Source organism: Sinocyclocheilus anshuiensis, unplaced genomic scaffold (genome assembly GCF_001515605.1).
Source record: "Sinocyclocheilus anshuiensis isolate Anshui unplaced genomic scaffold, SAMN03320099.WGS_v1.1 scaffold132, whole genome shotgun sequence".
Lineage (NCBI taxonomy): Eukaryota > Metazoa > Chordata > Actinopteri > Cypriniformes > Cyprinidae > Sinocyclocheilus > Sinocyclocheilus anshuiensis.
The window spans coordinates 1343741-1359990 of record NW_015555730.1 but is presented as its reverse complement, the minus strand read 5'-3'; the positions used below and the strand labels follow the sequence as shown (position 1 = coordinate 1359990).

Sequence of the window (16250 nt, the reverse complement as noted above, 5' to 3'; positions counted from 1 at the left end):
TTTGTTGTATGAATATCTGAACATGCAATACATCAAAATAAAGATCAGACCCTCTACTTTCAAACAAACAAAAAAAAAAGCTTTTTTTTTTTATTTTTTTTATCAACACTTGAATGTAGGTAGGTTTCATTAAAAAAGCCACATTTTCAGCAAAAAAATCGCGTGGGGAAAGTTACTTTTAAAAGTAATGTGTTACAAATTTGCGTTATTCCATTAAAAAAGTAAATAATTAGTTACTTTTTATGGAAAGTAATGGCTTGCAGTCCTTTACCACTTCCTGGATCGACATTTCACTCTGTAACATTAGGCAGTTTTGATTTATATGCTGTTTATTTTTGATGACCGCATTATTTTTCATATGCATCTGCTTACACATGAGATCACTCGTTTCTGCATTGCTGTGTGCTGTGTTTTTGATCGGGAGATTCTGGTCTCATTCAGAAGATGTGTAATAGCGCCCCCGAACAGTGAAAAGTGAAAACACGGAGAGCTGTAAAATCCCGTCTTTGCGTTTTCTCATAAAAGACGAGATATCTCGTCAATGGCAGGAAAAGAGTTAACAGTAGCTATGTTTCCATCCACCTATTTTTATGCGCATTTTGGAATATCGCATTAAAAATGCTGGATGGAAATGCCAAGATGCGCATAAATTCAAAAAATGCGCACATTTGAGTAGGATAAACTTTTTATTCGATAAGAAAAATGCGCATAAACTACGATGGAAACACATTTACCGAATAAATTCCTCCATGCGCATCGAAAAAGTCATGTGACTTTGCGCTATGAAACGGGATAGCTTGACTAGCAGCGGACCAATCTCGTTCACAGCATCTATATGTTGTTATGGACGTTCTGAAATGCCTGAGCAAAGTCTGTCATCAAAGTATTTCTGTATAAGTCCTACACGACTGCGTTCCGCTTCTCCTAGTTTTCTCAGTGATATTTAGTGCCAGTTTACCAGGAAGTGACAATTTTGTTCTCTTTGACTCGTTGGATGGAAACGGTGCTTTATTCGCAAATGTTTTATGTAATATTCCAGTTTTGCGCATAAGTTTAATTCGAATCTTTGGATGGAAACATAGCTAGTGTTCATTTCCATATGCTTCTGAAATGAATAACACAAAGCTGGTTGAAAATCAGCAAACTTTTCCTTTAAGTATGTGCAGTGGACAAGGGACCATTTTCTTTGTGTTGTTGAGCATTTCCAGTGTGTTTTGGATATATCTGGACTAATTAATCTGTTGTTTTCTGTGCTAATTTTGTTGCATTGTGCCCCTTGGGCTTAGCAACCTGGAGCTGGGACTATAAAGTAAATCTTCATTAAAATCTTCCTCTTTTATCTCTCAGAGCTCATCCATGATGACCACCTTGAGCTGGTAGACTGTGAATCTGTGGAGTGTACAGCCACGCACAGCAGAGATGTACCAAGAGGTGGCTTTCCTAGCAGGCAGCACCGATCATCAGTTTACCACCTTCCACTTTAACCCTTTGGAGAATCCGCGTGAAATCAGCAGCAAAAAAGGTGTGTTTTACAAACGCGCACAATTGCAGTGCAAGCCCGGCGTACAGGAGCACGAGGTGCTCCGGAATCGAGGAGCTGGAGCGGACGTGGGTGCTTTAGTCGACCGCACCGCCATCATCAACGTGGGTGGCATCCGTTATAGCATACCATGGTCCACTCTTGAGGAGTTCCCATTGACGCGTTTGGGGAAGTTACGCAGCTGCAGCAATGCCGAGGAAATCCTCGATTTGTGTGACGACTATGACGCGCACTGCAACGAGTTCTTCTTCGACCGAAGCCCCAGTGCCTTCCGCTCCATTGTCACGTTCCTGGCGGCCGGGAAGCTTCGTCTGCTGCGGGAGATGTGCGCGCTCTCCTTTCAGGAGGAACTGTTGTATTGGGGTGTGGAGGAGGCCAGTCTGGAGTGGTGCTGCTTGAGAAAGCTCCGTCTTCGGCAGGAGGAGCAGCGAGAGAGACTCCGGCTGGAGGAGGAGGAGGCTGAGCTGACCTCGTCCCAGTCCTGTGAGGAGGCGCCGGGCGTCGGTAGCCCAGAGGAGGGGCGTCTGGCTGGGTGCATGCACAGCCTCAGAGACATGGTGGAGAACCCTCACTCCGGGATTCCTGGGAAGATCTTCGCCTGCCTCTCGGTGATCTTTGTGGCCATTACGGCAGTTACACTGTGCGTCAGCACCATGCCTGATCTGAGGGAGGAGGAGGAGAGGGTGAGTGTACACCTAAACATGCCAGACTAGGGCTTGTGTGACTATTTGAACTAGTTGATCTAGTTGTCCAAAAAATGTAGACAACGATTGCAAAAAATAATTTTCTTAATCAGTATTTTTGTCTTATTTTTCAGTTAAACGTGTCTAGACATCCTTAAAATTGACTTAGGAAGAAGTTAAATTATTTAAGTCTTTTATTCAGGGAATGTACAGTGTATTACATTTTTGGACCCTTATCCCAAAACCTAAATCTTTTAATTAAAAAACCCTAATCCTTATAATCCTAACCCTACCTAGCCTTACCCCAAAGCATAACTTGAACCTTGAACATCCTAACCCTAAATTTACCCTTCACTCAATACCTAAATCTAACCCTTATAATCCTAATCCGAACCTTACACTTACCCCAAAACCGAACTCTGACCCACTAAAATCCTAAAGCTACATTTCCCCCAAACCTAAATCTAACCCCTATAATGCTAATGTAAACTTTACACTTACCTCAAACCTAACTCTAAACACTATAATCCTAACCCTAGCCCTAACCCAAAACCTAACTCTAACATCTATAATCCTAATCCTGACTTTACCCTTACCCCAAAACTGACCTCTAACCCCTATAATCTTAATCCTGACCTTACCCTTACCCCCAAACCAATCTCTATCCCTTATACAGTAATCATAATCCTGACCCTACCCTTACCAAAAACCTAAATCTAAAGACCCATACTCGGAATTAGTGCTCTGCATTTATCCCATCCAAAGTGCACACACACAGCAGTGAACACACACACCGTGAACACACACCCGGAGCAGTGGGCAGCCATTTTTGCTGCGGCGCCCAGGGAGCAGTTGGGGGTTCGGTGCCTTGCTCAAGGGCACCAGTCGTGGTATTGAAGGTGGAAGAGAGCACTGTACATTCACTCCCCCCACCTACAATCCCTGCCGGTACGAGACTCGAACCCACAACCTTGGGTTACGAATCCGACTCTCTAACAATTAGGCCACAACTTCCCTATAATCCTAATGCTAACCTTATCCCCAAACTGAATTTTAACCCCTATAATCCTAATCCTAATTTTTACCATTACCCCCAAACCTAACTCTAACCCCTATGATCCGAACCATAACAAATTTGCAGTAAATGTGGTAATTTTCCAGAACAACGTGTAATTTCACAGTAAATCCGTAGTAGGTGTATGATGTTAGTACATGGTAGGTAAGGCCACCTATGATAAAGTTTTTTTTAGGTGGTTTAAGTGATGAAATATTTATTGCGGTTAATGTGAATATTCAATTTTAATAACGTATTCCATTTTGTTTCTTAAACAATGTATCTAAATTTAAGGATGGTTAGATTTGTTTTTACTTTGAAAACAAGACAAAAATACTGTTTAAAAATATGATTTTTGTGTGGTGTAAATATTAATTAATGTAAATATCACACCAGGCAGCATCAGCAGCCTGACAGTCAGCTGGAGTGTGTTTCTGTGTGACTGAGAAATGAAATCTCGCAAATCTCCAATGATGTGGGTTGCATTGACATATATGGTGCAAAACAGACATGTCCCACTCATAGTTTCTGTCAACCTCAGAATCACACATAGTTATTTTCAGGAGTCTTCAGAGCAGGTTTTAATGCATTTTGAACAGTCCAAACAGAAGTTAGGAAGCTTGTTGTGCAGTGCCCTTATACTATTGTTTGTAAGTCTAAATATATTTGCCTGTTACCATACAAAATTAATGACATACCCAAGTGACACACTGCGATGCGTTTTGGAGCTGTCACCATATACAGTAGATTAAGCTCAGCAAGTTTGCAAGTTGCCACAGGCCCAACAACAGACACTTACCACAGGAAGACTGTGCAGTTCAATTAATAATAAACAATTAAACAGATAGATAAAATCCTGTCATCATTCACCAACCCTGATTGACTTAATTCCTTAAAGAGTTCCAATTACAGAAGGTTAGTTTACAGATTGGTTTACAGAACTGATCTTAATGATTAATTCTGTGAAAGGTTCATTCACAGTGAACCCACTGACTGGTTAACAGCTCACTTGAGAGAAAGATTACCAGTGAGATATATATACATATAGGGTTAGAGTTACTACTTATTTATGAAATTTTTATGGTTCTTTTGCATGCCCCTGTTGAAAAAAACAGCATATGCTGGTTTTTTCAACAGGGGCGCTGGGATGCTGGTTTAAGCTGGTCCTTTGCTGGTTTATGCTGGTCCTTTGCTGAGCATAAACCAGCAAAGGACCAGCTTAAACCAGCAAAGGACCAGTTTAAACCAGCAAAGGACCAGTTTAAACCAGCCAAGGACCAGCATAAACCAGCAAAGGACCAGCTTAAACCAGCAAAGGACCAGTTTAAACCAGCAAAGGACCAGTTTAAACCAGCCAAGGACCAGCATAAACCAGCAAAGGACCAGCTTAAACCAGCAAAGGACCAGTTTAAACCAGCAAAGGACCAGTTTAAACCAGCCAAGGACCAGCATAAACCAGCAAAGGACCAGCTTAAACCAGCAAAGGACCAGTTTAAACCAGCAAAGGACCAGTTTAAACCAGCCAAGGACCAGCATAAACCAGCAAAGGACCAGCTTAAACCAGCAAAGGACCAGTTTAAACCAGCAAAGGACCAGTTTAAACCAGCCAAGGACCAGCATAAACCAGCAAAGGACCAGCTTAAACCAGCATCCCAGCGTCAAAACATACCTAACCAGCATATGCTGGTTTTTTCAACAGGGGCCTTTTGAATATTAAAAGCTCCAGTACTAATTCACTGCTTGGAAAAAGAACAAAAAGTACATTCTTCAAAATTTTGTGTTCTGTGTTCGAAGGAAAGTTATGAATTTGAAATGACATGAAATGATGGCTGGATTTTCATTTTTGGGTGAACTATACCTTTTAGAATTTAAACACACAGATTTAGACTGGAAATCATAATTAATTCAGACTTCAGTGAACTTCTGTGAACTTCTCAGTTGAGAATTTATGTTTAGCAAAACTGCAGTAAACTTTTTTGGATTCATAAAATGCAAATATAATGATCTTTGAGTTAGAGTATAGCCACTTAAAACACCTCTGGGCAAAACTGGCCCTCAAGTTTGGCCTTTGACAAAAACCGAGTACTCCTTCATCTCTCTGCGCTTGATGATGTGAATCGTTTTCTCTGTAAACAATTCAGAGACATGAGATGTTTGTGTGTGCAGTGTGTGTGTGTTCGTGTGAGAGAGACTGTCTCAGTAGCTAGACTGTGTACTGTTGATGGATATTTTTCTGACAGAAACAGGCATGACAGCCTGGGGACAGCATCTCAAGTCCAGAGCCTGATTTCATGAATACCAAATTAGCCATATTCCACAGAACTATTGTAAAAGCCTGGCAGCTGTTCCTCTATCACACACACATGTGCCTACTCACTCACTCACTCACTCACTCACTCACTCACACTCAGTCAGTCACATACAAACACACACCAACACTCACTCAAACGGCTTTGTTTCACTGTGTTCCTCAGGACATCCCAGTGACTATTGTTTAAAGCTGATTATAATTATTGTAGACTAAATTAACCCCTAAACGAGGTCACACTTTAGGCTTCTAAACAACAACAGTATTTTATATTTAAGAATCAATTTAGTGATTAAGGACATCTCTGAAGAGAGGTGTTGACACTTTTAAGGACAGTTTTGTCCCCCAAAATGCCGCAAACATGCGCGCATTCAAACACTCACACTGGTTTCCATTAGGGATGCAACGATACCATTTTTTCAGAACCGATCCTATACCGAAAACTCTGAGTATTCAGAATAAAATACTGAATATCGGATCGATGCATCCCTAGTTTCCATATTATATGGGGACATTTCATAGACATGATGGTTTTTATACTGTACAGACTGTATTTTCTGTCCCCTAATCCTAAACCAACCTCTCACACAAAACTTTCTGCATTTTTAGATTTTCAAAAAACTTCATTCTGTATGATTTGTAAGTTGTTTTCCTCATGGGGACCAAAAAATGCAGTTACAAGCAACTAACCCTAAACCAAACCCTATTCCTAAACTTGAACCAATAGTTAGTTCATGTTGTTAATTAAAATTACTCAGTACTTATTTTTATACTGTAATAATCACACCTTAAAATAACTTTTTTTAAATGAAAGGCTTTTGATAACACTTTAGTTTAGGGTCCAATTCTCACTATTAACTAGCTGCTTATTAGCATGAATGTTACTGGCTTATTGGCTGTTTATTAGTACTTATAAACCACATATTAATGTCTTATTCTGCATGACCATAATTTAGATCCCTTAATCCACCCCATACCTAAACTTAACAACTACCTTATTAGATATTAATAAGCAGCAAATTAGGAGTTTATTGAGGCAAAAGTCATAGCTGATAGGTCCTCAGACTACAGTGAGATTTTTTTAAATGGAATTTGTATAAGCATTTAAAATCAATTTGTAATCTGTAATTATATGCTTTGTTCACCATCTTGGATTTATTTTTATTTCAGCTTGTCGCAGTGAATTTTGGGATTGTCTGATCTGCCTTATCTTGTCTGCTGTTTTTGTAGTATGCTAATGCAATTATATTTGCTATACTCTAAGCTCTAAACCCCACAACAGAGGGCAAACTCTGACCCCCACACACATTCACCCACAGTCAACTTTTCATCTTTGTTTTTTGGCTGGTAACACAAGGGGCATGTTTTCAAGTTTTAATATTTAACTAATTAAAAATGAATCAGTAGAAGAGACTTTAGTCATATTTGCATCAGTCTCTGGTGCTCTTGCTGCAGTGAACTTCAAACACAATATATTTAATGTGCTAATCAAGCCTTAGACATGTAGTAACACCAGTTTAATCATGACAACTCTCTGAATAGTTTTAGCATGCTGATGGATATAACAGTTTTAGGCCCCGATCAGACAGAACACGTTTTTCAGTTTTGAAAACATGAGGCGCACTGCACTGCCTTTTTTTGGTTAAATTATTTTTTTTATTTAGAAAAGAGCAGCGTGCTGCGGTTTGTTTATGTTGCTAGGTAACCACCGAATCAGCTGTCCTGTCAGTCTAATCAAGGATTATAGTGTGAGCGCTCTAAAATCTTTGGTTTGCTGTTAAGTAAACTGTCATATTAGCAGAAACCTTAAAAAAATTCAGCTCTGGGTAACCTGTGACAGACACCACAAGTTTCTCCTCCATCATTGCAGTCTCTGGACTTTCCAAGCAACTGTAAACTTCCGTCTCCACAACGGAAGGCCCGCCTCTCCATTTATTCAATTGGACAATGGAAAAAAATGTGAATGACGTTGGGTGCTTTTCGGCTCAGAGTTGCTTTTTTTTTCAACTTCAGGCCCTCAGAGCGCTCCTGCAAAAACGCGAGGTGCGGCAGGCGACTAAAACGTGAGGCGCTCGGGTGCTTAAACAGCGTGCAAAGTGCTCACTGCTAATAGAAAACAATTTTAAAAAAGGGCCTCTCACTGCAAAAAACAAAAACAAAAAACACGTTCTGTCTGATCGGGGCCTTAGTGTATTTGGTCTAGATCTGCTATGCATGCTGCTGAGTCCTGCAGAATAGATACTACCACTAAATACACAGACGCTGTTCTAAGCAAGTAAGATATGCTGCTGCTGCATGATTATGTATTTACTACATAAATGCTGTAGCAGATCTAGACAGGTGGTGCTGGTGGAGGTGGAGGGTTTCAGAGGAACTCTTACAGCATGCTACAAAAAACACTGAGCCAGACTATTTAAATGTTGAGAGAGCAGAGGCCAGTGAGCTTGTGCCATGTAGTAAATCATATGATGGCTAGCAGATTATATATAAAGGAGCTTTCAGTCTGCGCCATCTAGAGTGTCATGACTGAACCACATATTTATATGACCTTGCATCTGAAACCCCTTGACTGTTAGTAATGATACCATCAGATGCAATTAGAGTTTAAGGGAAAACCCAACAACCATAACAATACTCCTGTGCACAGGGCCTGTTATAGCATTTTTCAACTTTTCAGAGTTCTGACTAAAGAGTGTTTGTGTACTGGAGCACAGCCCTCCGCATGACATCAATAAAGACGGCAGAGATTAAAGCAGAGAAAGAGAGAGCGAAGTGTCTTCCACAATCAAAGGGCCACACTGAAGAACAGCAGGAGGAATCCAGGGAGCTCTTTATCTTCAAAGAGACAATCAATCACTGTGTGCAATGCATTCTGCTCCGGAACCCCCTCACAAACACACACACACACACACACACACACATATCCATGCGGACACATGCATATACAGTCACAAACACTAAGCACTCAAGCATGGGACACACACACACACACACACACACACACACACACACTTGTCTCTTATTAACCTGCGTGGCCTGACTGAGAGGCATATTGTACAGGGTTGTTTTTAAAATAAGCACTGCATCTGTGTTTACAGGTTGTGGGATTGTGTATTTTTGGAAATGGCCAATGTTCTGCCAGAAGGCCAATATTAATAATCACCTAATGAACACTTCAGTGCGTTTAAAAAACGAAAGAGCATACCCTTGTGAAAAATAACTCTGCTTTATTGTATTCAGTGTGCACATGTAGTGTACTTCATATCAGTATATATTTTAAGAAAAACTATATACTTGCAGATAAAAAGTGCACTTTATAATATCAAATTCAATGTTTTAGTTTTAGTGCATTTTAAATAATTTTGTCTTAATATTTTTTTGTCATGCTTTAAAGAAGTACACTTACTTTGATGTGTTGACTAACATACTAAAGCACATGTAAAGTACTTGATTATACTTTGAACTGTAGTGTGTTATTCAGTATAATTACATGTAAAGTTAATATATTTTACATGTAGTAAATTGAAATTTGATCATTACAAATGTGTAATTACAAATATGACATACGAGAAATTAACGTTTATTTTAGAATTACATAAAAATAAGTACTTAAGGCCTACTTAAGTGGGCCAAAATGCATAAACATGCCAAATGTCTAAAAATGTTACATTAAGATCACACTTAAGTATATTCTTTGAAAGTATATTATTCCTGTAATAAGTATTCTTTTAAAAATTATGCTAAAATGCACTTCTCTTTTCTACTGGGTACAAAGGTCTGAGTATCTTTGAAAGATTTGATGCCATAAACCTCGCAAACCTTTGGCAAATCCAGCCACCAGTTCTTTCTCAGAAGAGCTTATTGTAGCAGCCTAGTAACAAATTGGTGGATAGTCTGTTGGCAGGCCATCTGAGACTACAGCCTCATATGCTACATTACCTACACTAATGCCACAATAAGTGTACAAACCCAACTCAAAAGCTGACCTAACTCTCAATTCATTCATTATACAACAGCAAACAATTACATTATCACGCTAGACACATTATCTGTGGCCTCTGAGGAAACCTGCTGTTATCTATAATGAGTTTGTGATGCACTAAAATGCCTCAATTAGAGAATTAGTTGAGCGACTCAAGAGACAGACTGAAGAGAGAAAACACTAGATGAGTCCCGTAAATAGCTTCTCTCGCACAGGAGACAATGATAAATGCCACGTTTTTGGAGAGCACTTGAATATTCCGCAGATCCAGCGGCCCTTGTGAAAAAAAAGTGCACTTAATTGAACTAAAATGTGCACTTGTAGTGTACTTCAAATCTTAAGAGTGTTTTTTAAAAAGTGTACTTGCAGATGATATAATATTAATGACATAAAAGGCTACTTAAGTGAATTTAAAGAGAGTTCAGTTTCTTAACACACTTAAGTAGATTTTTAAAAAGTGCACTTTAAAAAGTTTTACTTTCTATGAAGCACATTTTAAATCATATGATTTAAAATGTACTTAATTAGTTAATCACAACTAATTGACTAACAGTTAATTAGTTAATCATAAGTACACTTATTTTGATGTTGACTAACATACAAATGTATTTGATTATAATTGTAACTAGTGTGTTATTCAATATTACATTTAAAGTTAATTTTAAATTCACTGAATTGCAACTTAATCATTACAAAAGTGTACTTAAAATATATCTAAATACATGATATACAAGTTTCAATAGAAATTACATTAAAGTATATTTTAATTTAGCAAAAATGCTTGTCGGTATATTCAGCTGTACACTTCAAAAACAATAGAGGTAATTATGAAATTGCATTTAAAGATGTACTTAAGTCCTACTTAAGTGAGTCAAAAAACGCTCTTAAGTTCAATTAATTATGTAAATTTAAACGAATATATTTTCATTTAATTGCAAAAAAAACATGCAATTAAGTGTCCAAAAAAAATCACTTCACACTTAAGTACTGTATATTCCTTTAAAGTATGTTGTTTCTGTGAAAAGTACTCTTTAAAGTATGATAAAGTGCACTTGTTTTAGTGTACTTAATGCACTTAGCAGTAAGTGTACCTAGGTTTGGTCCCTTTTTGCTTTAAAATGAAAAGGTTTAAATGAAATAAAGCCCATATATTGTACACTTCAAAGCCGAGTAAAAAGTAATATATTTAAAATACATTTCATATGTTTAGTTCAAATCTATTAAAGTATTTACTGACATATTGCTCAAGAACGTACTGATAAAAAAATTATAATTAAACTTTATTTTAAGTACTACTTGTGCACAACGCACATTTCTTAATATTAAGCCTAAAATGTGTTTTAATGTCACTGTTGATGAGGATTGTATGATCTTTGAATAATATCGGCATTTAAATGCAAGATATTTCAAGTGTACCTGAAGTATACTTGCAATAGTTCCACTTTAGCACAATCAAGTATACTTCAGTATATCTTTAGTTGGACTTCAGCACTACTTCTTCACAATTAAAGTGCGTTAAGTACAAAATTAGTTGTTACAATTTAGCAGACTTTAAGTATACCAGTTTAGTGTACCAACATGATTGCAGAGTATTTTTATTAAGCGAATAAGCATTTAAATGTATTTAGCATGAAATAAATGTATTTAAAATACATTTTAGTATATTTATTTTTCACTAGGGTACACATTTTACACCAATCACAGGGTTGCCATAAACATTCATAATGCACTTTGTAGTGATCTCAAAGTGCAACCTAGTGATATGAGTGTTAACACTGAAACAGTTATTGACAAAAATAACGATTTTGCACTCACATACAGTACACACACACCTTTACATCACGGGTGACTGATCCCATCCATCAGAGCTTAAATGCCCCTCTGAGATCCCGAACAGGCTTCGACAGAGAGAAGAGAGCAATATCATAGTTGTAAGTCTATTTAGCTTCTAACGGAGCACTTGACCCTGAGTTATGATGTCTAGCAGCCGCTGGGACTGAGCGAGAGAAAGAAGGACAGAAAGTCTCACAAAACATTTTGCTCTTATGTGATTCCTAATGAATGTTGACAGAAAGACGCAAGCGAAGCAGTCATGCATGATGAATATTAAAAATATTGATAATGTGATTAAAGCTAGAAAACATAATTACTCCTGTCACTCTTCTGTGTAGGGTTTTACAGTTAATATCAAAGCTGTCTGCAAGTATAGGACAGGCCAATTTTTCTGATGGGCTCTGGAGCAGCGAAATCCAGCTGAAGCACTTAGACGTGCCCACACACTCAGACAGGAGAGCACTAGAAAAATTTGACCCTGACTGAGAGAATGAGAGAAAGCAGGAGACATATGAGATGATTGCCAAATTGTAGCCCAGTTTAGAAGGGGATAAAAAGGTGATGATGGATGGAAGGCATTTCATCCTGAGAACAGTTACACAACCACAACAAAACCACCTCTACCTGAGCAGATCAGGACAGTCACATGGGTTTCCTGTTAGAACTGTGAGAATGCGATAGCATTGAAATTATAGGGCCAAACGCACAAATAGCACACTGTAAGAGTGAGCAGATTTGTATGATCTTAGCACTCCTACACTGTAAAAAGTAGTAATAATCTCAAAGTTATAAACAAAAATTTGAAGTATGTTTTAAAAGAAAATCAATTTTCAGTTTTCTACTTCAAAATGTAATTAACAAAATGTAACTAACCCTAACCTAACCTATTATATATATGTGACCCTGGACCACAAAACCAGTCATAAGGGTAAATTTTTTCGAAATTGAGATTTATACATCAGCTGAAAGCTGAAATAATAAGCTTTACATTGATGTTGATGAAAATCTGGAATCTGAGGGTGCAAAAAATATTGAGAAATGAGAAAATCGCCTTTAAAGTTGTCCAAATGAAGTTCTTAGCAATGCATATTACTAATCAAAAATTAAGTTTTAATATATTTACAGTAGGAAATTTACAAAATATCTTAATGGAACATGATCTTTACTTAATATACAAATATACCCCAGCGACTTAAGACTGCTTTTGTGCTCCAGGGTCACATATTACAAACCTATGTACATATATATACATATGTACAAATTTTATGGGGATTTCATTTTGTGGGTTGTTATAAACATATATTAATTCTACACAGAGAATGTATGTATAATTATATATTACCTTATAGGGCAATTATGTAAATCCCTATTATATTATTATAAAATTATATATCATTTTATAGATAACATATAACTTGATTTAGGGAAATTATTATATAATTGCACTTTTATATTATTATAAAATTATATATGATCTAATACAGTGTTTCTCAACCAGGGGTCCGTGGACCCCTAGTGGTCCTTGACGTAAGGCCAAGGGGTCCATATAAAGTATGAATTTTTGTATATTTTGTAAATGTTGTATATTTTGACATGACTCCTGTTCCCATGAAAGAAAAATCCAATATAGCTGATGATATGGCCAAATACTGGACAAGTCAACTAACTTGAATTATACTTGACTGCATTTGGTCCTCACAAAGACACAAATGATACATAGATGAGTCAATTTTGTTCTGGGGGTCCTTGAGGATGGTTCTGAATTGGACTGGGGTCCGGTACGCCAAAAGGTTGAGATTCACTGATCTAATAGGTAACATCTATGGCAATATAGGGAAATAAATGTCATATATTACATTTCCTTATGGGTTGCTATGCCATTCCTTTCAAAATGATGAGAATCTTGGAAAGTTAATTATTATTGTAGTGCACAAGCATTTCAGAATATGCTTCAGTTTGGGCCAAATTATTACAAAAGTTATATTTAATGAGTTGATATTTTAATGACACTTCTATGTTGTTTTTTTCTACTATACTTTGCAGTTGGGATGAGGTTCCTATCGAATGCAGAGCAATGATTTTCACTAATCATCTGTGCACAGAACATTCTTCCTGCAGTCTTCTGGTTCATCCACATGGTCTTTGGCAAGCTTCAGAAGGCAGCCGTGTTGTTCTTGGAGAGCGGTGGCTTCTTGCTGTCCTGCCATACATACAGTACCATTCACATTCAGTGTTTGTCTGATGGTGAACTCATGAACACCAACCAATGCAAAAGAGTCCTGTAAATCCTTAGATGTTACCCTGTTTTTCTTTGACTTCGTGAAAAGTTTTCCATCTTGATTTTGGTTGGATGACCACTTTTAGGTAGAGTAACAACCTTGGAAATAGGAGACGTCAGCAACACACTGACAATCTGACAGAGTTCAATTTATGCCAAAAGTCTTTATTCATAACAAATTAAAAGCAAAGTCTGTGCGCATATTCACTTGAATTTTGGAAATGAAATTCAAAGAAGCTGTTAGCAGGCAGCGCTTTGAATTCGGAAGTTGACAGGCTTCAGAAAGCGTGGGGAACGCGAGAGGCGTGTGTGATTGTTTCTGCTGCATCACACGGGCGAATAACAGTAATTAAAACACTGCCTGGGGCCAGGCTCTTACATCCACTAAAATATAATAGCCTCCTCTCACCTAAACTGCATTTGATTCATTGTTACTGCCTTACTTTGCCACATGTGTAGGTGGGCCTGGGGCAAGTTGTCACATTTTTCCAATATTTCTGTACAGACACATACCTTAATATCTTGACAACAAAAAAGCCCAGGAATACATTACCGTTCATTTAAAACAGGGGACATGTTGTTGCACTATATATGAATAAAATGTTGGAATGGAAACTGTTTATTTGAATATGAAAACTAAAGTAAAAAGAAAGGGGGAGGAAAGTAAAAAGAGGGAAGTAGCTTAAAATAAAGCAAATTGTTAAAATAAAATATATATTTTAGTTTATTACAATGCCCAGGTACTTTTTATCACACCATTAACAGAAAATTTATATAATAATAATAATGATGATGATGATAATAATAATGTATGTGTGTGTCTTTGGTTATTTCATTTGTAAAGTGATTTTGTCATGCTTTCATACTGTGTATTTTGTTCAATTTAACAGGAACAAATTGTATAAAAGTATAACAAGCCATCTTACACAATATATTTGTATTTAAAATGTATTAAATACATAATTATTACAGCAAAATTTTAATGACATCAGCACATTTTAACAGTGATGATTATATTGTAGCTGCAGTTGATACTGTTTTATACTGTGTAGGGGAGAGCGATAGGTAAGGTGAAGTGAATCTCATGCTCAGTGAAGTGAATTAACTGAACATATGCAAAGTAATATTGATGAAATGCATTACAGGTCTGTTTGTGTGTGTTTGTTGGGGAAAGTGCTGGCTCAGTGAGTGTGATCAGTCATGTTGAATGATGCACAGCTCGTCCTGCACATGAAGACATCAGATCATGCTGTAATTGTATACTTTTAATTTGATCAGTGTGGTACTGAGAAAAAATAGGAAAAACAAGCCCTCGTCCAAAAAGCTTCCCATCAAAGCAAAATGATAAAACCACAACATAAGAGCATTTCAGAGAATAGACCTAATGGACTATAAATGCATTTCTTCTGTCTCACACACACGCAGACATTAGCCAGTACCAAGGCAATTATCATTACGTTATATTATTATATAATGAAAATCAATATACAGTATATATATTACATTTACATTTAGTCATTTAGCAGACTCTTTTATCCAAAGTGACTTATAGGTCAGTACACTTGAATCAAAACGCGATATGGACTAGGGTCTGTAAATATTCAGCAGCAAAAAGACAATATATGAATCCTGCACGTTCTGCGTGTCTGTGGAAATCAGGCGGCAGACTATTCCCGGTGGCCTGGCAGCTGATTTTGCCCGCTTGTTTAATATTAGTGTTATTATATAATTGCCTGCCGAATGTACTAAAGCGATTGTTTTACGAATTCGACATTCGATAACAAATCTCTAATAAATCATGAATCAATTAGTTGTGATTGGGAATGCACTTCGTTTTGGCTACACTAACCATAGTTTAACCATGGAATTTATAGTAAAAATTTATACAAATGGTAATCCTTTTGCCAAAAAACAAAAAAAAGCATTGCATTAGCAGCGCAAAAGGTCGTGGGTTCAATTCCCAGGGAACACACATACTGGTAAAAAAATGTATGGCCTGTATGCACTGTAAGTCGTGTCTGCTAAATGCATAAATTATTATTATTATTAAATTATTAAATAGGATACCCCATAGCAGCATTTCCAGCAGTATCCAACATTTCTCATCATGATTTTACTCAGCTAAATGTGACTATTAGCTTAACAGCTGTATTCCTTGTTTGCTAGCTACCTATGCACATACAGCATACAAAGTAAAAAATGTTCTACATTATGAACCTTAACCCAAAAACCATTGGTTAACCAATCATACACTGTAGATAGGGCTGCACGATAAATCGCATGCGATATTTAACGCGCATCTTATCAGTAAAGCCGGTTCTGTAATCAGCGGTAAATCTCCATCACCTGCGGGCTTTCATATTGAGCAGCATTAACTACACAGAGCCGTTGTTCACAGGCAAGCTGCGCTAAACCACGTTCATATTCGCGCGATTTTTTGCGCAGCTCGTCAGTGAACAACGGCTCTGTGTAGTTAATGCTGCTCAATGTGAAAGCACGCAGGTGGAGATTTACCGCTGATTACAGAACCGGCTTTCTGACAAGATGCGCATTAAATATCGCATGCGATTTA

General features: G+C 37.4%; 1 protein-coding gene across 1 annotated transcript in view; it reads left to right on the top strand.

The window, feature by feature from the left end:
* kcng2 (potassium voltage-gated channel, subfamily G, member 2) overlaps positions 1-16250 on the top strand; it is a 31180-nt gene that overhangs the window by 9394 nt on the left and 5536 nt on the right. Inside the window, exon 2 of the mRNA XM_016466195.1 lies at positions 1348-2223. Coding sequence (XP_016321681.1) covers positions 1420-2223 — 804 coding nt within the window. The 5' untranslated portion in view covers positions 1348-1419. The remainder of the gene's footprint in view (positions 1-1347; positions 2224-16250) is intronic.